Genomic DNA, 22,558 nt, shown 5'->3' with positions numbered 1-22,558 from the left:
AATTACATTATTATTATTATTATTATAAGCATCATAAAGCCGATGATGAAAGTGTTGACTAGGACTAGCATTTATCTAGGACTGCCATTAATCTGCACATATGTGAAATTTTCTTATCTGAAAGAGGTCTGCCTTCATTAGGGCTGAACTTGTTGGATACATTGTACGCCAGTGAAAGGACTAGATTTTAGCTGTGTGGCAGAGCGATCACAGTAGCAGTTTGTGATGACAATTTTTCACACAAATACACAACAGGACAGAATGTGCCCTCCTACAATAAAACCCACCTGCAGAGATTAGGGAAAATGAAATCACTGAGGAATTTCTCCTGTATTATTTCTCCCACAGAATTTTGCCCTTACTGAATCCTGGAGGGAATGAGGTTACCCCTCTATAGGGAAGATTCTTGAGGAACTGTCCCAGACTTGGTCACCAGGAATGCATGCAGAGCCCAAGAAACCACCGTGCTTGAGACCAGCCACATGGAGCCCATATGCTCCGGTCAGACCTGATGCTTGCTCGAGGCAGCTCTATTGGAGCCATACAATCAGGAACTCCGTGCGCTTGTGACGATGCCATATCTGATCCCTTCCTTCCTGGATATAAATAGTTTCATTCTGAAGAACAGCCAGTGAGATATTTATCATAATTTCATGTTGCTATTTTTAAAAAATAGGTACACAGTTTTGTCATGCACAACTTCCAACAGGAAATATTTTCTGTTTGTGGCAACATAGTTCTTACTGACTGATACAGCATTCATACCCTGTTTAGCATGTGTTTTTTGATGGTCATCCAATTTAATATGGACTGTTTAAAAATACCAGTTTGGTAATTGTGAAGTACTAGAAGCATTTTGATGATTTTCTTTCTCATTATTTCATTGATTATCAGTAATTGACTAGTGAATTTAGAGAACGTTTCAACTGGCAATGCTACTTCTTGAAATACGAAGTCCTGAGGACAGACTTATTTCTGTTAATATTTAATATTTTTTATGAAGGAACAATTCTATCAGAACAATTGGGTTTACTCACTTTTTTGCTTTAGTTATACTGATGGTACATATTAATCGATTTATGAACATTACGCCTTCAATTATTGGCATTTCCTGAACATACAAATACATAAATACATAAATAAATTACATTCTTTGGATTCTGTGAATTTATTTTGTCAAACTTGCCAAAGAGATTTAAAGGGTAAGTATGATTTCCTTCTGTATTTTCAATGGTTTTCATTATCATATATTTGGTCCATAATCAGAAGTGTCACATGGAATACACATCAAAACAGATGGAAGGAGTTATAACCTCCTCAGAGGATGACAGAAGTTATTCACATGTATAGAGAAGGACATGTATCCTGCGTGGCAGCAGAGCTACCTTTGAAGGTTTATGCAAAAAAATTCCACAGTACTGTTGAAGCACACTAGTGACAGCCCACTCAGCTACAGAAGTGTACTGGCTTTGGTCTCTCCTGTTGAGCAGGAATACTTTTGCATCCCTTCCCATGCACTTCCTAACTTCCCCATAATATACCAAGGTCTTTCTGCCAATTTTAAAAAGCAGTCATTATTACTGGTGAATGTTGAATGTTTCCAAGTGTGGCCCAGTTGCTTGTCCCAATTTTTGGGATAACCATCACTTACTTTGCATTTCCATAAAGTTTACTGATGACAAATGGGAGAACCCAACCCACATCCTTAACCTAATTCAGCCAAATGGTCTACAAGTAACTAAAAGTTGAAAGTGAGGCAGTGGGAATGCACGCTGTTCTAGAGTCATTTTAAGTTATTTTAAGTTATTTTAAGCCACAAGAAACAGCCATGTTTGATTATATTGAATTTCTTAAGAAAGACATCTTGTACTTCACTAGGAGATAATGTGACATGTTATTAAGTGCCAGTAATTGGTGTGGCTTTGTTAAAATATACAGTATAAATCATTCTCTTGAGTAAACAGTAAATGAAATTCATATTTTACAAAACCACAGCTTGCTTCCAGCTTATATCTTTTCAAAATAAACATGATTGCTGAACAATAAGTTACAGAGAATAAAATACACATTCCTGCTCGCCCACGCTTTCATAGTGCATGTCATAGACAAGTTTAAGAAGCACAAGAAATAATAGCCTAGAATCACTGCGGAGTCTTCAAAGCCATTCCATGACACATTCATGAAAGGAACTTCATGTACGTGAAAAATTGGCTTTTCATAGTTCGTTTGAAATTTTTTACTTCATCCTCTGCTGATGTCAGATACTATGATGTCACAACAGCTGCTGGTGGTAGTGATTGATACCATACAGAAAAACCTTTTGCTTAAGCAAAGGTTAAGCGTAGGAAAGAAAAACAATTTCTCTTTTAATGCAAATAATTGCACCATAGTGTGCAGATATAATTTCTGCCTAGGTTTTGACTCACTTGCTAGTATATTGCTTTCATTGTAACATTACACACAACAGAAATCAAAACACATTTTTCTACTTTAGTTGTAGATTTACTATAGTATTACAGAATTATTTATACGTAAACACACACTGAAAGCTACATGTGGTATCTGTCTTGCATGAAGTCTATATCATTACAGGCTTCCACTATCAAAACTGTGTTTTTGTAACAAAAAATTATTACACAAAATGTTATGCAGAAGCCAAGCTTTCTAGAAATACCATCACTCAAGCTTTTAAGTAAAGCATGACAGCTCTTTAGTAACTAGTCCAGAAGCCATCCCACCCTGAAGTTGTATTTACCAAGATCTCTTCAGCAGCCAATTATTTCACTTTGTTTTGGCTATGCAAGAAAAGAAATGCTCCAAACATATGAAACAGTATTTATCATGTGTTGTGTATGATGTTTATGGAAATCTTAGCAGTTAATAAAAATTACAAAAAATAATAGATTAAATTCATGGTTTTATACTCAAAATCTAAGAATTTAATTTTATTTCAAAACATTCTGTGAATTGTACAGATGAGAGCTATATGTAACAACTTTTATAAGAAGCTACATACTGATATTAGTTGAATATTTCCTTCCGAATAGTTGGCAGCATCAATCTCTTCTGAGAATTTAGTGGAGTGCTTCTTGGAGATGCATGGATAGAGAAAAACAAAAGGAGGAAAGAGATGGTATCTGAAAAAAAGTCTTTACTCGTTTGCAATGTAGATAACTTTGTGCTTCTCAATTACATCTATGTCATGCTCCAGTTGTTTCATCTGTATTTCCAGCTTTTCTTTATTTATCTTCTTGGGGATGGTGTCCATTTCTACTGGAAGACCCTGAAATTCATGATACACTTCCTCCCAGTTCTTTTTCAGCCCCTAGTGCCATTAAATGAAAAAGGAAATATATGAGAATGCAACAAGAATTATCTTACAAACTGCACTACAGAAACCACTTCCCTGTAAACAGCAACCTGGCTACCACAGATATCACCACATCACACAGAGTGGTGTTACCTACTTTAAGTAATCACAAAGAGTACCAATACTTGGAACTCCAGCCAAAATTCAGTGGCAGTTTCAGTTCATCTCACCACCAGCTTCATTTTCCATAACTGAGACTTTGCTCAGATCATGGACACCAAACTGATCCCACAATATTTTAACTTCAATGAAATACTTTGAAAAAATGCTAAATAATTGCATTTCCTAATCTACATTTATGATAACATCTATGGGCAACTTCTTTAACATTTGAACTAAAAAACTCAGCTGTCACTGACCCTATCAACAATAATTTCAATAACTGTTAGCTTTCTTGAATGCTGCTATGCAAAGAATTACCTTACTAGACAAAGTGAACTGTGTCTTCCATATATAAAAGCCCAAGGCTAAAGCCCCGCCTTAAAATAAAAATCATGCAGAGACAAACTTTTATCCACCAACATATGCTGAATGGAACCGGGCTGTAGTAGGAAAATGAAATGTAAAACATGTCCTTATATCCTCACAATTACTGCAACAATTGCTCTTACTTTGTCTCCTCAAAAGGATAATAAAAATCTACACATCCTATACGTGCATATATGAGGATTTAGTAGAGTTTATTCAGTGCACCATATGTCCTTGTGAAAACTAGGAGTGAACTTATTGATCACACCTACTACAAGGGACTCATATAGCAAGCGATAAATAATACAGTATGGCTAGCAATGCAAAAACACTTTTCCAAAGCATTTTTGGCTCTCAGTTCTGTTTCCTTAGTGGAGATCTTAGGGACAATTCAGTCCCCAAGAGAACTGAAGTTACTCTCCTGGGAAGTGCAGTTTTCAACTCTCCTCCATAACTAAAATGAGATTCAGCCAACACACTGATTTTATGGCATGTAGTGACTTCCAACCTCATATCCTTCTTCTCCATTATCATTAAGCACCTTTTCTCCCAGACTGGCTAATTGATTAACATTCTGAAGTTAAATTTAGAGGAATTATTCTTAATACATATTTATCTTTGAAGATTGTTGCTTTTATTTCAGAACTCACTTAAAAGATTGTCTGATTTTGTCCACTGTATGAATCGATTTCACAGAAAATAGAAGACCTTTCCTTGCCAATAATAAGAAAAACACTTTTAAATGTGAACTAATATTCAAAGCAGTGCATTTATTGCACAGCAATTTGTGCTTTTTGCATATTTGTATTAAGCACCTAAGTGTTATCCATAAAGGTTATTCCAACAATACTCCTGTACAAATATCTACATAAATTTAAAAACCTTACTTCAACATGTGAAACTGAGAGCAACAAGGCTATTTATGTACTTCCTTGCAATGCTACTTGTCTTTGCAATCCAAGGTTGATTTACTTAAGTAAATCTCCTAGTCTACAAGGCATCAGGTACAGTTTACAAATACACGGTCATGAAAATAAATACTGTATTTCCAAAACTTTCATAGAAGAGTCATTTATAACTTCTTTTAAATAATTGGTCTTTGTGTACATTAGTAAAAACTAGTTTGGAAATGACTGAAAAATGTGAATTTTAAAACACATTAGAGCATGCATTCATCACAATTTACTCTATCCCTACAGAGTGGGGAAATCAGAATCAGACCATGACTCCCTCTATAAAAATCTCCCTCAGAGCTCCTCCAACAGCAATGTAATATGCTGACCACTATTGCTATGCTATGGGCTAGATCGCAAACTGAATATCTACTCTATATAAGGAATTCTTATACATGCAGGATCAATGAGAAGTATGTACTGCATTTATCAATATTCTCTTTTATTCTCCCAAAAAAAGTAAGCATAATGGAGAGTTCAACAAATGCTGGCACAAATTATTCCCCTTTATTTTTGCAAGTTCATGAGGCTTGATTTTGTTCTCAAACATCTATTGCCACGTATTCTTTCAAATCAGAGAGAGCACATGTGTTCAGTAGCAATGTCAATTATTTTAAAAGAGAAGAATTCCCATATGTCTACAGCTCAGCACTGGGTAGAAGCCACATACCCTGGGGACACTAATTCCTCCTGACAATATAACTGTATAATAATCTGGCCCATGAAAGAGTAATCATTTTTGAAAAAATGAAAAGAAAATACTGAGTTAATGGAAAAAAAAAAATTGAACCTTTTTAATTAAAAAATATTTCAGTGCACTCCTGTATTTTAAACATTCAGAATATAATTTTAATCAAACTAAATGCAGAACTGTGAGCAGCTGAACTCACATGCCTTTTTGCACATGTGGTTTTGCTGCATAGTTAACTTGCTGATCATCAGCTTGTCCCATGCCTTTCCCCCCATAAAAATATCTTAATCTTCACCCTTCCTATCTACTGGAATTGAACTACTTGTAAAACTGGACTAAAACTAGCTGCATCAGCTCCCTTCAGTTCAGTTTAAAACTGTTCTATAGCTCCATCTAGTGAAAAAGTAGCTAATTAAAATCTAGTATACTATTATTTATATGGACATATTACATTGTTTAATCTCGTTATAGATGTTACTAATTACACTAAATCAAAATATGCACCTGCAGAAGACTTCTCCTTTCTTCATCAGTTAGCCGTTTCATGGCTTTTTTCCTGAGATTCTCCAAGATACTGGCCTCATATTCTTTCTGAGCTCTCTCCCTTTCTTCATTTCTCCGTGTTACGTATTTTGGTGTAACACCATAATCCTGTAAGGGTAAGGAAGAAGTTTCTTATACATGCTTTTAAGAAGGAAACAAAGACATACCTGTCATCCACAGTATATTACATTTGCAGAGACAGCTCGAAATAGAATTTTGTGTCATTGACCCATAACATTTTAAATTGCTGTGTTCTTAGAAGTATCAGACATGACTGTCTTTGTAGCCTGAGCAAAATGCATAAACAATTCCCTTCAGTTTCTTTTTGCAACCTTCTTTTGGGAAGACAACAGGACCCAGCAATCAAAATGTCTATTTTATAAGAATTGATGGTCGAGTGAGGAGTTTGAAACCTCACCACTTTAGAATTTTTAAAGCTATTTTACATTTTTATATGATGTCAGAGTTTACATTCTGAAACACATTCCTTACTTTCTTTGAAAGGTCTTCCTGCATCCTGATTTTTGCTGAACATTGTATGCCACAGAAGAGAGTGAATAGTGCTAACATGTAGAGGAAAATTGGACCAGATAGGGATGATAAGCTATCCCATACGGAGTGTGGCAGAATTGTGTTTCAGGGAGGAAAAATAATTCCTGAATATCCCAGATGTACTTGGGGGAACACATCTAATTTGCCTTTTCCTTTGTAAAATTTAGCCTATCTAGGTCTGCCAGAAGGTACCGGAGTCTACCTCCTTTCTACCAAATGCTAAATGATTCACAAATCTTTTAGTGTTGGGCAGCACCACGGCTAGCATTGTTTATATATATGTTTAGCCATGCAAAAGTACTGCAAGGGCTGTCAGTTCACTTTTTTCATCTTCTCTGTCATGAGTTGTGTCATGTGTCCTGACTCTTTTTGCATAGCGCTCTGTCATGAGTTATCTGTTTAGATAAGCCAGGCTCCTGATACATCTTGTTTTTCTGAGTAGTGGAATAGACCAGTTTTGTGCTTGGAGGAGGTAGTCCTTAAAGGCAGGCTAGCTTTCCAAAGCTCCTTTGCTTTCCAGAGCTGTCTCCCACAAGGTCCTACCTACTAGTTTCCTGAATAAGACGATGTTGGCTCTCCTGAAGTACAGGATCTGTGCACCTGCCTCCTTGAGGAGGAGGGGATCTTGAAGTACTTCATTGCCTGTGCAACCAAGACTACTATTGATTATCACACCTCTAACCAGTTTTTTCTCATTTGTAAGTAGCACAACCAGAAGAGCATGACCACTGGTTGGCTCATCCACCATCTGTGTTAAGAAGCTGTCGCTGATATGTTTCAGGAACCTATTTGGATTGCTTTCATCCTATTGTGCTGTCCTTTCAGCAGGTATCAAGGAGGGCGAAGTCTTCCATAAGAAGCTGCACTGTGACCTAAATATTTCCTCAAGTTGCTCACCTGATTGGGCAGTCCATAACAAACAGACTTTTGACACTTACTGGCCTTTGCTCTGATCCTGACCCACAAGCTCAACCAGCTTGTTGCAAGTGCCATAGAAAACCTCCATATACATGAACAGCTCCTTTATCCAAAGGGCAACCCCATCTCTTCCTCCCTGCCTATCTTTCCTAAAGACCCAGTATTAATTCATCACAGAACTACATTTGTCTCCCGATTAGATACTCCTTGGGTTCCCAATGCAACACATATGCTATTGCTTTAGCAGCATCATTCTGCCAATTTTTTTGCTGACAGCATAAGCAAGTGAATACAGAGCAAAGGCAAGGCCCAACTCTAGTGCCAGTGATTTCTCCTTGATGAATTTCAGATGTCTACCACAAATAGCAGTGGTATCTAAACATCTCAGAAAGAATCATAAACATTCCATGGGAGAATGCAATAGAAAAACTAAAATAGGCATGGCTACTAGTATTTCCACTATAATTTCATACAGCTTACCTTTTTCTTAATGTATTTTGGAAGAAGTCCTGAAGTTTCAAGCAGATATTTATCTCCCTGTCTTCTATCAACATAAATAGGTTGAGGTTTTTTAGGCAGCCCTGTGATAACAGCAACTGCATTTGTATTTATAAAATTCTTTTTACTCTGAATTCCCATAACTGGGCGATCTGTCCTCCGTGGCACTGATAATTCAGGCAATTTCTTAGGATCCTGTTCTTTTTTTCCTGTGAATTGAGCATGTAAACATTCTCAGCGATTGCCATGAAGAGCTTTGCAATTTAACGTTATAATATTTTTCAAAAGGGAAAAATTATGTACAAAATTACATAAAAAATAGAAACCTACTGTATCTACAATTTAAGAACTGTCTGGGAATGTGCTATAACAAAAATGAGTATGCTTGTTTGGCGTAACAGAAACTTTATAACCTAGGAAATACTACATTGGTTTAGATGGGGTTTCCTTACAATATGCCACTCATTTCCTCTCAACCACAGTAGTACGGGACTTTTTTCATCTCTTTTACCAGAGATGCTCATTGTTAATTAATGCCCTTAGGCACTAATGGCTCTACCCTGTCTCACCTGGGGCATTCACCCCACACCGTTGGGCTCAGAAACCCCGTTTCAGCTCAGCCTTGTGCTGTCAGTGCCTGGCTGAGCTGTCTCAGCCATGCCTGCCCCTAGTCCTAGTCTTGAAGAGCTATGTGGAATCAGTGGATGGACCTGGCCTTTTGGTCCACCTTGCCTTATGGCTTCTCAGCCAGTGATAGGACACATCTCATCACCACCCCACCTCTGCTTGCCTGGCTCTGGTGTGGTGGGACTGCACTCTGTTGGTGAGGTCATTAACCAGCCTGCACTGTGGTTGCTCTCAATTTCTGGCTCACCTCCCCTTAGGGAAAAGCCCTGCCCTTGCTACTCCCTCACACTTGCCAACAGTTTCTCACAATCCGTTCTCCAGGGAATATAGAAACTCTTCCTTTTCAGTGTAATCATTTCTCCAAGGCACCAACAGAAAGTCAGTAGTCTCCTGAGTAGTCTCACTTCAGGAGAGTGATGAAAGGCAACTCATTTCCCACCACATATAAATCACAGTGATTACCAGAGATAATGATTTGATTCAGGTTGTCTGAGTTCATGTTCTTCTTTTGCAGAAAACAAGTGTAATGTCACTAGTGACAGAGCTCATTCCTACAACAGCTGGTTTCCTGATGCTGACCTCAGAAACTGGTGCTTTCCTGGGTTTTGTTTTCACAACCTGATAGCTTGCTATAACTTAGTACTGTAGGACACACAGACTTAAATCTCTATTTCTCTTAGGATGTCTTTTTGGAAACAAGATCTCTGAAGCTTCTCAGTGAGCACTATCTCTCCCTTATATGGGAGTCCCCACTTCTGGAACCAACAACTGAGCTTGATTAAAAACGAATGCCAGAGTTCAGTAGTTCAACAAGAATCAGCTGGAGTTAGGAAACACACCTTTTGTGAGGAAGTGGTGTGTAATCAGACTCTAAAACAATGACACTATTGGGGGAAAAAAAAGAAATCAATCTTTTTGTTCTGTCCTTGCAATGTATTTTTTAACCCAGTTTTGAAGGCAGCACATATACCACAAACACAGTACTATAATCCCATTTAGAAAACTGACAACCAGCTAAATTCCAGTGATGAAAGTCATGTTTCAAAGGAGGTGATTAAGCAGTGTAACTTCACAGAGGCAGCTATGAAATTCCAGCCAATAAAGGTACAAGAACTTCTTGAGTTAATGGTAGAGTTCCTTCTCAAGATCTGTTAGGATCTAATCCTGACAATGAAATTACTAGCCTGGATTAAAGCTATGGTGCGTCATAGTTATTTTGAGGCTTTGGAACATTGACTCCAAATGCAAACATCAAAACACATATTGCGATCACAAAACCCTGAATCAACAAGTTGAAATAGAAATACTATGAGCTGCTTGTCTAAGAAAAATGAGACAGAGTGCTGTATGTCTTTGTATATAGCAAATTTAAAGTAGACAACACTAATTTTACAAGTACTTAAAAGGGATCTTACAGACTGCTCCAACTTACTGGTGAATCAACCTTCTTTCCTATGCCCATCTAAAATGCTGGTGTGGTAAGTTAACAAGGTCTTCAGCTTGGAAGCATTCATGCTTAGATGTCATGAAGTATTATATTCCAGTATACTGAACACTGTTCAGATATCCTGAAAAGGTGAAGGCTTTACTTAAAACCGACCCAGGATACCTACAGGACCTCTGGGACCAAAGCTCACCTTCACGTTCTAATAATTTATATTGCCTGAGGCATTAAGCCTCCAAAGGCTCCTTCAGACAGCCTCTATTTTCAGTGCTAAAGCCATTTGCATGTGCCATGCAAATTTGGGTGCCGGACTCCTCTACTCTCTTAGAGAGCTTTATATACATAGAGAGAGAGAGAAAGAGAGAGTGTATTAAGCTCTTCCATAGTTCCAGGCTAAAACCAACTTCAAGCTGAAATTTCAAACTTTATAACTCAATTACAAATTCTGACAGCAATATACTTAGAACTCCAGAAGTACTAAGAAGGTAAATCCACCCTTGCAGAACTGTCCATAAGGCTGAACATTAGAACTGTCCACTCCTTATATCATAGAATCATAGAATCATAGAATAGTAAGGGTTGGAAAGGACCTTAAGATCATCTAGTTTCAACCCCCCTGCCATGGGCAGGGACACCTTGCTCTAAACCATGTGGTCCAAGGCTCTGTCCAACCTGGCCTTGAACACTGCCAGGGATGGAGCATCCACAACCTCCCTGGGCAACCCATTCCAGTGCTTCACCATCCTCACTGTAAAGAACTTTTTCCTTATATCTAATCTAAACTTCCCCTGTTTAAGTTTGAACCCATTACCCCTTGTCCTACCACTACAGTCCCTAAGGAAGAGTCCCTCCCCACTATCCTTATAGACCCCCTTCAGATACTGGAAGGCTGCTATGAGGTCTCCACGCAGCCTTCTCTTCTCCAGGCTGAAGAGCCCCAACTCTCTCAGCCTGTCTTCATACGGGAGGTGCTCCAGCCCTTTTATCCTCCTCGTGGCCCGCCTTTGGACTAGCTCCAACAGCTCCATGTCCTTTTTATGTTGAGGACACCAGAACTGTACGCAGGACTCCAAGTGAGGTCTCACAAGAGCAGAGTAGAGGGGCAGGATCACCTCCTTCGACCTGCTGGTCACGCTTCTTTTGATGCAGCCCAGGATACGGTTGGCTTTCTGGGCTGCAAGCGCACACTGCCAGCTCATGTTAAGCTTTTTGTCAACCAACACCCCCAAGTCCTTTTCTGCAGGGCTGCTCTGAATCTCTTCTCCGCCCAACCTGTAGCAGTGCCTGGGATTGCCCCGACCCAGGTGTAGGACCTTGCACTTGGCTTGGTTAAACTTCATAAGGTTGGCATCGGCCCACCTCATAAGCGTGTCAAGGTCCCTCTGGATGGCATCGCTTCCCTCCATATCCAGAATTATGGTTGATGCCCAAAGATAGGATGCATTTTGCAACAACATACTCCAATTTTCTTATTTCTGTGACATGCAGCTCACAAAAAAATTCTATGCTTTGAGCACTGCCAGCCAATTCAGTGCTATGAGATTAAGAGCCAAGAGAGTGCTGAAGAGTACAAGCTGTATGTAGCTTATAACATCCAGAAAGACACACGTACTTTTCCTGTATCTCTTTAAGCATTAAAAACAATTATTTGACTTTTAATACTCCCTTTCATATTATTTACTTTAATATTAATGATCAGTTGCAGAAAAGGTGTACAAATCTATACTATATAATTACAAATCAAAGTATCAGCAAAATAGAACATACCATCAACACATCTTCAACATCTGAACAGCTGCAGCCAAAAGAGAGAGAATTTTTCTTTGTTTTATCTGGTTTTGTACCATATGAGAGTAAATAGTTCCCATATTTTCTAATCACATATATAACCTCCCTGTTGTTTGCTTCAGTATTTTACACAATAAGAAACATTTTTGTAAAATAAAGAAATAATTTCGGTATCATAAGTACTATACAAGGAACAATGGACACTGGCCCAGCATACAAAAACTATTTGAATAAAAAAAAAAATTGATTCTCCATAACTGTTACTTTCAACATCAATATTATCAATTTTAAAATTAAAACAGTACATTACATTCAGTTTATTTCATGTCTACACTTACTAGCTGGTAGCTTGGGTTCCTTTGAATGTTTCTGCAGAAAATTTTTTGGAGATGGCACTGCAACTTTTGCTGGTCCCATAGTTTTCCACTGAGCTTTATTTTTCTCTGCTTCACACTTCACAAATGGTCTATATATGGATATATATCTTAAACATTAAAAAATAGCCATAAAGAAGTTAAAGGTCAGAAAATTATTAAAAATCCTCTTAAAAGAATACACATTTTTGCAATAGTTCATGCCAAAAGCCTAAGCTATTTTGTTTTGTACTCTCTTCCAAATAAAGGCCATCATTCATATAAATTTCATACTAAGGTTAAGCCCAGCACTGCACTGACGAGTGGCTTTTCTGATTCTGAAGTTAGCTTGCTTCTTCCTTCTTCTCTTGTGCCTCCAAGGTCAGTATTATCACACTTAGGGAATGGTTCCTGTATGAACTGTTCATATAGATACTGACACAGACATTTTGAAACTCAACAAAACCTAAATTCTGGAAATAAACTGTTTTGAATATTGCTTGCATTATTTCATTTTGATGTTGTGCATTACATACTTTGGTCTTTATTTTTGAATAAACTCAATTTCAAAAAGTTTTTTTAATGTGGGTGTTTGTTTTGTTCAAAAACACATCCAAAATATGAAGCTGTTGTGCACGTACAGGAAAACAGTAATCACGAGCCTACTTTGCTAATTTTCTATACTTGGAAGTTTGTAGTATGAGAAAGGTACAAATGCCAATGTACCTCATTACTGACTGCCACTGTATCGTCTCAATGTTCCTGTTGAACCATCCATTATAGACTACTGTAAGTGACTAGATGAGATGGATGACTGTTCCAAAATCACCCAGCAAACTGTGTATTTCTTACATTACAGAGATTCAAACTATGATCCTGAGCTATTGTAATCAGTAGTGGGTTTGGCACTAACTGAAATGGCTAATGTGAAAATGGGTAATGGCTCAGACATGGAAAGCTGTACACATGCAGTATGCACACATTGCTCTTTTCATTTAGAGTTTGCTTTAATCAAAAGTATGCAAACATGTTCTCCAAAAGAAGCCAAATGCTGATCATTAGCGTACTAATAGCATCTTGCCACTATCTGAAGGACTGAGCTGTCACAGATGTTTCTCTCAGTGAGCAGAACTCCCTGCTCTTGAGGCTAAGGCTACCTCATTGTACCTTTTCAAATCTGCCCATCTTCAGGTAGCATGTCAGATTAATTTATGGTAGACAAAAGCTGACAAACAACTATGCTCTTCTTTCACTGAAAAAAACATGTTTATGAAAAAAATATACCATGTTTTCATGTAAAGAAAAAAAATAGATATAATGCAATCTATTTTGCAGAAATAATGAAATAGCATGAAAGAAACAATGTAATGATGAGCTAGCGAATGGGGAATCATAGTAGCAACACTGATAAAAGCTTTAGTATGTGAGCTGCAAATGTACAATACATGTATTTGTACTGGACTTCATAAAAAATGTGGAGTTCTTTTGTCTTCTGGAGATTTGGTCTCCAAAATCAGAAAGAGGATTATGTACATAATATATCTATAATTCCAGAAATACCTTTAATTATAAGGAATGAGGTTTTATTTGTTGTTTTGGTTTGGGTTTTTTTTTTTCTGTTAAATTCCTGGTAAACAGCCATAGACATAGGGACAACCCTCCCCCCCATTCATAAATCGTTGCATTCCTCACCATTTGCTAGGAGCGGCATTGTAGCCACACAGTAGAGAAAGGTAGTGACTTTATGAGGAGTTTGACCTACTAGGGTTCACACAGCCTTGGAACGCAAAAGTGAATGAGAAGATTCTGAGTTTATTACATATTGGCATAAGGTAGAGACGTCTTTTGTAGATGGCTATAGGCATTCCTTTGGACAAAGAGATGTGGCAGTTTTATCTTTTCAGTGACTTCTCATGCTAAGAAAGCGGCTAAATGCTGTCATACACCAATATCATAGAGTTAGAGAGTGTCGAGAGGGAAGAAAACATGACTATGGGGAACTTCAGAATCTTAATCTCAACACTGTTGTTACCAGCTGGATATTGGGCACCTTGTGAAGCAAAGCAGGAAGTGGGATAACAACAGAAGTCAATGAGATCAGAAGGGGATTTAGTCAGATTGTATCCAACCTAAGGAATCTCTTGCCTAAACTGAACCTGATAGTCATGGAGTATCCAAATTCCTGAATGGTATTAGGACAGGAGTGGATTTAGTGCGCTGTGTGCCTTGCCATACTGTCATTTCACTTTCCTCCGTCTGCCAAAGGTATCTTTCATTCATATTGGAAACAAAAAAAGACATATGAGCTGTTTTTACATAGAAAAGGTTCAGAACTGGGAATCTCATAAGTCTGAACCCTTTTACTTGAAACAGGGTAACTATCTTTGTTCTAACGAGTGTCACTGATATTTCTACACATCTTAAAGCTATTGAGTTATGATCTACATTAAACTTGCACTGAAAATGGTAACTGTAACAGTTTTCTTTCATATAATGTAATAGAGCCTTGGAAAAAGAACGTATGTTTCCATAACTATCAAGTAAGAATTTCATCAAAGCTCTCAAAAGAATTAATACTAGGGGGGCAAAAGGCCTTTTTTTTTTTTTTTTTTAATGTTTTTAAGGTAAGGGGTGAGAAAGAGAAGCGAAGAAAGAATGTCAGAAGAGACACCTGACACATGAAAAGAATAAGTGTGGCACTGAGAAAAAAAAATAAAAAAGCCAACTTTTCAGCTATTCACTGAAAAAATTGTTGTAAGTGCAAATAACAAGGATGTCACGTAATTCCCCTGCGCAGAGACAGTGCTTTGCCAATTCTTTGTCGATGAATAAGATGGCATTCACCAAACTGAACCATCAGCTCACGGAGCAGGTGCCGGTTCGTGACTGATTGGGAGGAGCAATAACTATGCAAAGAAAACTATGGTTTCCTTAAAGTACCTGTTACCAGTGAGACCTATTGCCTTGCCGGCACAAGTCACCGTGTGTGCAAGTGGCACTGTGGTACCCGCCTACCTGGGAGGTTTGACAGGCTTCTCCTCCAGGCGGGGCAGGAGGTTACTGATGCTCTCCTCGGCATACGGCTTCTTCGCCCTGCGGCCGGACACGGAGAAGCGCGCAGGTGGCGGAGGGGACCCGAACATGGGGAAGCGCTCACCCCGATAAGGGGCCTCGCGTCCCCTCCCCGCTCGCAGCTCCTCGCCCGCGGCCCACCGCAGCGATCGCCCCTCGCCCGTCCCCTCAGGCCGCGGCGGCGCGAGCCGGCACGCTTGTTGTCTCGCGGTTACCAGAGCAACCCGCTGCCAGGCAACAGCGCCATGAGGGGGCGGATCCTACGCCGCCACGCTTCCGCCGGCCCCCTGCGGACGGTAGCCGGCGGCACGCGCTAGGGCCCGGGGCGGCGGCGCAGGCGCACCCGCTCCGAGGCAACGCCGGGGCCCGCGCAGGCGCAGCTCGAGGAGGCGAGGCCGGTACCGCCCATCGGGGCGCGCCGGGCAGCCTGACTGCGCCTGCGTCAAGGCGGGGGGGGGCGGGGTCGCGATTGGTGAGCGGGGCCGGCAGGTGGCTGCGCGTGCGCAGGGAGGGGAAGGGAGGGGGAGGCTGGGGGCGCGCGCGGTACCTGCGGCAGCTGTTTCCCGCCTTTGCCAGTACGTACGTACGTACGTACGTGCGTGCGCGCGCGCGGCGCGCCTGAGAGTGAGCCGGGCCGACAGGACAGGACAGGGCAGGACAGGACAATGGCGCTGCCGCCGCTGCTCCTGCTGCTGCTCCCCCCAAAGGGAGGTGGGAGCCTGGGGCTCGGCTGGCTGGGAGGGAAGAAGGGAGGGGGGGAGGGAGTGACTGACTGACTGACCCGGCTCTGTGATGTCACGTTTGCCCGGTGCCGTGCGGCGCGGCCCCCTCCTCGCATCGCGCTTTGGCACCTTCAGGGCGTCGAAACAGGTGGGAGCGCGGTGGTGAGGCGGGAGCCTTGCAGGATCCCGGTCTGTGGCATAATCAGGAGAAGGTTGAAGTTGGGTAGTTTACTTTGGGAGTTAGGTGGTTTGTTTTTCTCTGCATAAAAGTTCTGAGAAATTATCAGCCTTGAGCTACCTTGAGGGCTTTGGCAGCTGCCTACTGCCACTGGCTTGTTTGGGTACTGAATTTGAACCACAGGTTCTGTTGTTGCAAACTTTGCGTCTATACCAATAGCCTGCCTAAAATGAAAAAATGACTCTCTAGAGATTTTCTGTGCAAATTTCTGCTTTTTTCTTCCCCCTCTTCTTCCTGACTTTTATGGAGATTTTGAGAGCCCTTCCCCCTTTGCCTTGAACATCAGATGCAAATCATGTGTTGCAATTTGTGCTGATACACATATTGATTTCTCTAAGCAAACAAAATACATTGTTGAGAGCTTCTTGCTTAAACTTTGTTGGAGATCCAACTTTCCTAGTGACTTTGTTTTATGGGGAGAGTGTCTTCATGATGTGTTCTTTCTCTCTGTCTCTTGCTTTATACCAGCTACACTCAGTACAATGCCATTATAGGAGGTCTTCACAAATCTTCACTTGGTTTGCCATCCCTTCAGAAGAGAATTGGATGCAACTGTTCCACCCTTGCTGTTGCACAAGTCCGTGAGTTTTCTGTGTATTTAAGTGGGTTATGCTTTTTTTTTTTTAATTTTTTTTTTTTTTAAGAAACAAGTATAAGAAATCAGAGGTATTTTGGGAGGCGGGGCAAATGCATATTTTATTAACATTTTGATTATGAGAAGGTAATCTAGCTCATTTTCATTATTTGTAGATGCATTTGTTGCCCAAGGAAGTTGTGAATACTCCATCCCTGGCAGTGTTCAAGGCCAGGTTGGACAGAGCCTTGGGCGACATGGTCTAGGGTGAGGTGTCCCTGCCCATGGCAGGGGGGTTGGAACTAGATAATCTTAAGGTCCTCTCCAACCCTAACTATTCTATGATTCTTAAAAGTAGGTCTACTAAAGAAAAACCCGATTGGTTTTGAATTCCTATAAACATTATTACTTGCAAATAGTACTGTAGTCTTAGGTTTGGATGTCTTTGTTTACCCTCAGGACATGGACTGTTTGAAGGTGTATTTGTCAGTGGAAGTGAGCTATGCGGGAGAGGGGAATGAGTCTCACTGTGAAAAGTACTTCCCTGGCACTGATGAAATCAAAACTGGATTTATGTTTGCATTCTTGTTGTTCTGAATTTCGTATCCTTTAGGTTTTTTCCCAGATGTTTGCCGAAGGACTAATACCGGGTTTTTGTCTTTTTGAAGCAGCTAAGTAGGTTGTCAAGTTGGCTTGAAAAAAAACCAAAGCAAACCCCACCCCACAGCGCAGCAGAAGATGTTCCACGTTGTACAATATCAGCATTTAAGACTAATTACCCAAAACACTCTTTCTAGCATGTATTTAAAACTGATGCCTTCAAGACCTGTTGCCTTTGCACAGATATGGAAGTCATGGTTCTCAAGCCATTCTCTTGTTGGAAACAAAAATATTATCCTGATGGGACCTCCAGGTGCTGGGAAGACAACTATTGGGAGAATAGTAGGTCAGAAACTAGATTGCCCTGTCATAGACATAGATGATGATGTCCTTGAAACTACTTGGAATATGAGTGTGTCGGAAAAACTGCAGGATGTTGGTAATGAGCAATTTTTAGAGGAGGAAGGAAAAGCCCTGTTGGAGTTTTCAGCATCTGGAAGTGTCGTTTCCCTTACTGGGTCCAATCCAATGCATGCTGCTGGCATGCAGCATGTGAAGAAAAACGGAATAGTTGTTTATCTGGATGTGCCCACCACAGTCATTATGGGCAGGCTGAAGTCAATGAAAGTGGATCGCATTGTGGGCCAGTCTGCTAGTGTTTCTCTCAAGGACATACTTCAGTTTAGGAAGCAGTTCTACAAGAGGTGGTATGATGTCCGTGTTCTTTGTGGAGAGGATATTACAGCAGAGGTTGCAGCAGAAAAGGTACTTGATGCTGTGAAGAGATACCAGAACTCAGAACTGGAAACTTTCATTTCAACTAGGTCTAGTAGGTCTGGAAGGAGTATGGAAAAAGACTCTGGTAAATACTTCAGTGATGTTGTTACACAGGGCTTAGCCTCTGATGGAGGACTTTTTGTTCCTGAAAGAGGACTTCCAAAATTCACTGCTGCAGAATGGCAGAGCCTAATAGAAGCAACTTACGTTGAAAGAGCCCAGGTGATACTAGAAAGATGCATACATCCTGCTGATATTCCTGCTTCTAAGCTGGCAGAAATTATTGAAACTGCTTATGGAGAAAACTTTGCATGTTCTAAAATTGCCCCAGTCAGGCATCTGACAGGCAATCAGTTTCTCCTGGAGTTATTTCATGGACCAACAGCATCATTTAAAGATTTTGCATTACAGATAGTGCCACATATGTTTGCATACTGCATTCCCAGAAGCTGCAATTACTTGATTCTAGTAGCTACTTCTGGTGACACAGGAAGTGCTGTCTTGGATGGCTTTAGTCGTCTCCATGACACTGACAAACAGAGAATTGCTGTGATGATTTTTTTTCCTGAGGATGGAGTAAGCCCAATTCAAAAATCACAGATGATTGGTTGTCAGAAAGAAAATGCCTGGTCAGTAGGTGTCAAATCTGATTTTGATTTTTGCCAGACAGCTATAAAGCAAATCTTTACTAATTCTGATTATACTGGCTTTCTTACAGTAGAATATGGAACAGCTTTAGCTGCAGCAAACTCCATAAACTGGGCACGACTGCTTCCTCAGATAGTTTATCATGCCTCTGCATACCTTGATCTTGTCCATCAAGATGTTATTTCTTTTGGGAGCCCTGTAGATGTTTGCATTCCTACAGGAAATTTTGGCAACATACTGGCTGCTTTGTATGCTAAAATGATGGGAATTCCTATTAGAAAATGTATTTGTGCTTCCAATGAAAACAATGTTTTGACTGACTTCATAAGGACAGGTGTTTATGATTTGAGGGGAAGAAAACTAGTTCCCACATTTTCACCAGCAGTAGATATTTTGAAGTCCTCTAATCTTGAGCGATACTTGCACCTGATTGCTAATGAGGATGGACAGCTAGTGAAACAATTACATAACCAGCTGGAAAATCAGGGCCACTTCCAGCTGCAGGAAGATCTACTCAAAAAGCTTCAGCAGGACCTTGTGGCTGGATGGTGCTCCGAGGAGGACTGCCTGACTGCCATTCACTCTGTGTACAGCAGTACAGGATATATTTTGGATACACACACAGCTGTTGCTAAAGTAGTTGCAGATCGATTACAAGACAGAACTTGCCCAATTATTATTTCATCTACAGCTCATTATTCTAAGTTTGCACCTGCTATCTTGAGGGCCTTGAAGATTGCAGAAATAAACCAGAATCCATTAAGTCAGCTTCGCTTGCTGAGTTCTTACAGCCCTTTGCCTCCAGTGCACTGGGGCCTATTAGAGACCCTGAAAAAAAAGGGCAATGAAGATCACCAGGTCTGTGCTGCTGATATGAGTATGCTGATGTCTGCTATAGAAACCTTAATTCAAAATCATTTTATGAGGGTGCGCTGAGCAACTGATCAGATGTCCACTGTGTCAGTTGCGATACCTACTTAGGAAGCTGCATGTTTTAATAAAGTCATGATTCACCTGGCCTGTGTCCAGTCCGCAGCATAACATCTGCAGTTTTATACTCAATTGTTGAGTTTTCAGCAGTGTTACAAGTAACACGTGTAGTGATGAAGGGTTGTGAATTGAGAGTATAAAAGACTGGAATACTTTTTTGCAGGTCATACATAGCAGAGACACCAGTACTGCCAGCTTTCCTTGGCAGTGCTGTCTCCTTTGCAAGCCTGAAGTATCCTCCATGGAAGAAGGAAGATAATGAAGTCTGACCTTTCTGAAGCTAATAGCTCTTTCTTGTTGCAAGAACAATGCAATCATTTGGTCAGTGGGTGATTAGTTACACTTTAGCTCACATCACTTAGGGCACCAAAACATAAGAAGATACTGTAATGATGTTTGGTGTTATTAAATGAGGTTTGATTTCACTACAAAGATTGAGGTAAACTTGTACTGTTAGTCCTTGAACCATTCAATTTGGTGGTATGTTATCTTCTTGTATGGTTTTTATGTATTGTGAGGCCAGTGTTTATGTAGGGAAAAAAAAGAAGAATCCCGCCTGATATTTTTCTGTGAAATAGAATCCTTCATTCAAAGTTTTTAATATTTTTTGAGATGTGACTCTTCCTCCAGTGTGTGGTAGTCTTTTTCTTAGATCTTTTCTATTTGAATTTTCAGCTTTGGAGTCCTTTCTTAATGCTAGAGAAGAATTTGCTAGTAGTAGCTGCACTCTCCTTAAGTAAAACCCAGACTTCACTATCTATTTACATTTATTTATTGTATTCTAGGTTTTTAGAATGTAAGTTTTATCTTTGAGGTCATATAGTTTGCTTGTGCTAATTACTTCCATTTTAATATTTTTTGTCAAATTAATTTCCTTGACATTCTATTCTATTCATGCTTAGCATGAATTAGTCTAAGAAAGAATCTTCCCAAAGTGCTTGGCATCTCATCAAGGAAAGTGAAGGATGAATTCCAGTGTCTGGAAAGTGTAATAGCATCCGAGGTATTAATTGTGTTACCTGAAGTAGATCTATGTTAGCAATCTGGTTTTGCTAATGACAGGCTCTTTATTGGTTTTTGGGGGGGTTTTTTGCATCGTAAAAAAATAGAGCAAGTTGGCCTGGGACATCATGTGGTAATGGACAAATGTACTCTGCTAAACGTAGATTATATTTGGCAAGGACATAAAATACAGATTTCACACTAAGAGAAATGTCAAAAGGATGTATGGGCAGGTTTTGAATGGTATGCAGTTACAGGTATAGAGCCAGGAGTCCTCAGATGCGAAGACATAATAGCTATGGGAGGCTGTATTTCCCACCAAGATTCAAATAGGGAAAGCACTGCTGAGGGAGGTGGTAACTGATAACATCTTTTGCCTCTTTGAGAGGCAACATCTTCTAGATGTCAGGACTCATTTGGGGCTTTGAACTGTTGCCAGAGCCACCCACTTCCTCTGGGTGTCTGCTTGTACTTTTTTTCTACATTAGAGGTGAAGAAGACACCAGCTAGCAAACTAAAGAATTGTCATTTCTTGCAGTATAAGGTAGAAGACTCAAGCATGATGTGCATTTGCCACAGTTTCCAGTGTGCTCAGAGTAGCTGGCTGTGGGGGCATAGGATAGTGAGGGAAGCAGTCCTGCCTTCACAGCTCAAATTTGTGGATGTCAGCAAAATACTGTGCTTAACAAACACTATGTCACTGTTACACTTTTTTTTCCCCACTATCAGTATTATGGAAGATTCAAAGCGCATTAATGATTAAGATTGGACACAAGTGCCAGTTTTTTGTCTTTTGCAGACATTGTGTACACCAAATGTTGTCATGCAATATTTTCTATTCTTCGGGCAAAATGGTGTGCTAATGATACACAAAAGCAAATCTACATTGGGATTTTTAAGAGGATTCTTTAAGCCATTCAGGCTTGGTGTATACACAGTTTGCTTCTATTTGTCTGAAGATAGGATTTTGCAGTCTAAATCAGTATAAGCCAGGTTTACAGAGAGTGTGAGCATGCATATAGACACATTTCCATTGGCTTCATTGGCTTGAAGTAATAGCATAGCTGTAGTTAAGCTATTATTCTTCTGTACAGATAAATATTTGCTGGACACTGATAATACATTAATAAAACTTAAGGACAAATGTAAGAAATGGAAGCACAAATGTAATGTCTATAATTTAGATGGAAAATACTTTTGTTTTGCTTACAGATTTGCCAGTTGCTCATTACTTGCCTTTAGTCACAGTCTTGCTTCTCAGGGTGACAGAGAGTGACTTGAGGTTAAGGGGGAAGAGAGCACTTAGGGATGACTGCAGAAGATAATTCTGTTTTTTCTTATCTTACAATTTAAAATTGCTATTTCTGTTTTTGAGGTGATGGAATATTTTAGCAAACAGAACTCTAACGGGAAGATTCTTGTTTTTCAAGAGGTCAACTTTGCTCTTCGAGGACATCAAGAACACATTGTTATTAAGTATATCATGTTTGGCATGCCTGAAATATGCATTAGTCATTTGTATCCACTATATTTTTGGTAAATAAATACTGTGGGATCCACCCTGTAGCACTTTCATTGCAAATGTGTTCCTAAATCCTTATCGGTGTGATACCACTAAAAGGAGTGGCTTCAGATTTTGATATTAAATCTTGAAAGAGGTGATCTGTGTTTATTTGAAAATTAGGTGTGTAGTAAATGATTTAATAATTCACTTTGCTGAGATTGACAGA

The 22,558-nt window shown here is 39.8% G+C and overlaps 2 protein-coding genes across 11 annotated transcripts; one reads left to right on the top strand and one right to left on the bottom strand.

The window, feature by feature from the left end:
- Nucleotides 1–1,875: 1,875 nt before the first annotated feature.
- On the bottom strand, nt 1,876–15,660 carry ENKUR (enkurin, TRPC channel interacting protein). The gene is made up of 5 exons (XM_030494446.1): nt 15,221–15,660; nt 12,191–12,336; nt 7,976–8,202; nt 5,987–6,133; nt 1,876–3,325 (listed from the first exon to the last, which is right to left on the bottom strand). Exons 1-5 carry the CDS (start codon nt 15,346–15,348, stop codon nt 3,152–3,154), a joined length of 822 nt encoding a protein of 273 aa, XP_030350306.1. The 5' UTR covers nt 15,349–15,660; the 3' UTR covers nt 1,876–3,151.
- Nucleotides 15,661–15,742: 82 nt separating this feature from the next.
- THNSL1 (threonine synthase like 1) lies at nt 15,743–22,508 on the top strand. 10 transcript variants are annotated; one of them, XM_030494383.1, is made up of 3 exons: nt 15,784–15,852; nt 16,706–16,818; nt 17,271–22,508. In XM_030494383.1, exon 3 carries the CDS (start codon nt 17,550–17,552, stop codon nt 19,770–19,772), a length of 2,223 nt encoding a protein of 740 aa, XP_030350243.1. In that variant the 5' UTR covers nt 15,784–15,852; nt 16,706–16,818; nt 17,271–17,549; the 3' UTR covers nt 19,773–22,508. The 10 variants fall into 10 exon arrangements, 9 of the variants coding, with proteins under 9 accessions (XP_030350275.1, XP_030350243.1, XP_032775985.1 ...); XM_032920094.1 differs by lacking the exon at nt 15,784–15,852 and adding an exon at nt 15,855–15,988 and having other exon boundaries at nt 17,480–22,508; XM_030494423.1 differs by lacking the exon at nt 15,784–15,852 and adding an exon at nt 15,867–15,988 and having other exon boundaries at nt 17,483–22,508.
- The last annotated feature ends 50 nt before the right edge of the window (nt 22,509–22,558 follow it).

The sequence above is a fragment of the Strigops habroptila genome, chromosome 1 (assembly GCF_004027225.2).
Source record: "Strigops habroptila isolate Jane chromosome 1, bStrHab1.2.pri, whole genome shotgun sequence".
Taxonomy (NCBI): domain Eukaryota; kingdom Metazoa; phylum Chordata; class Aves; order Psittaciformes; family Psittacidae; genus Strigops; species Strigops habroptila.
This window is presented reverse-complemented; position numbering and strand designations above follow the sequence as displayed.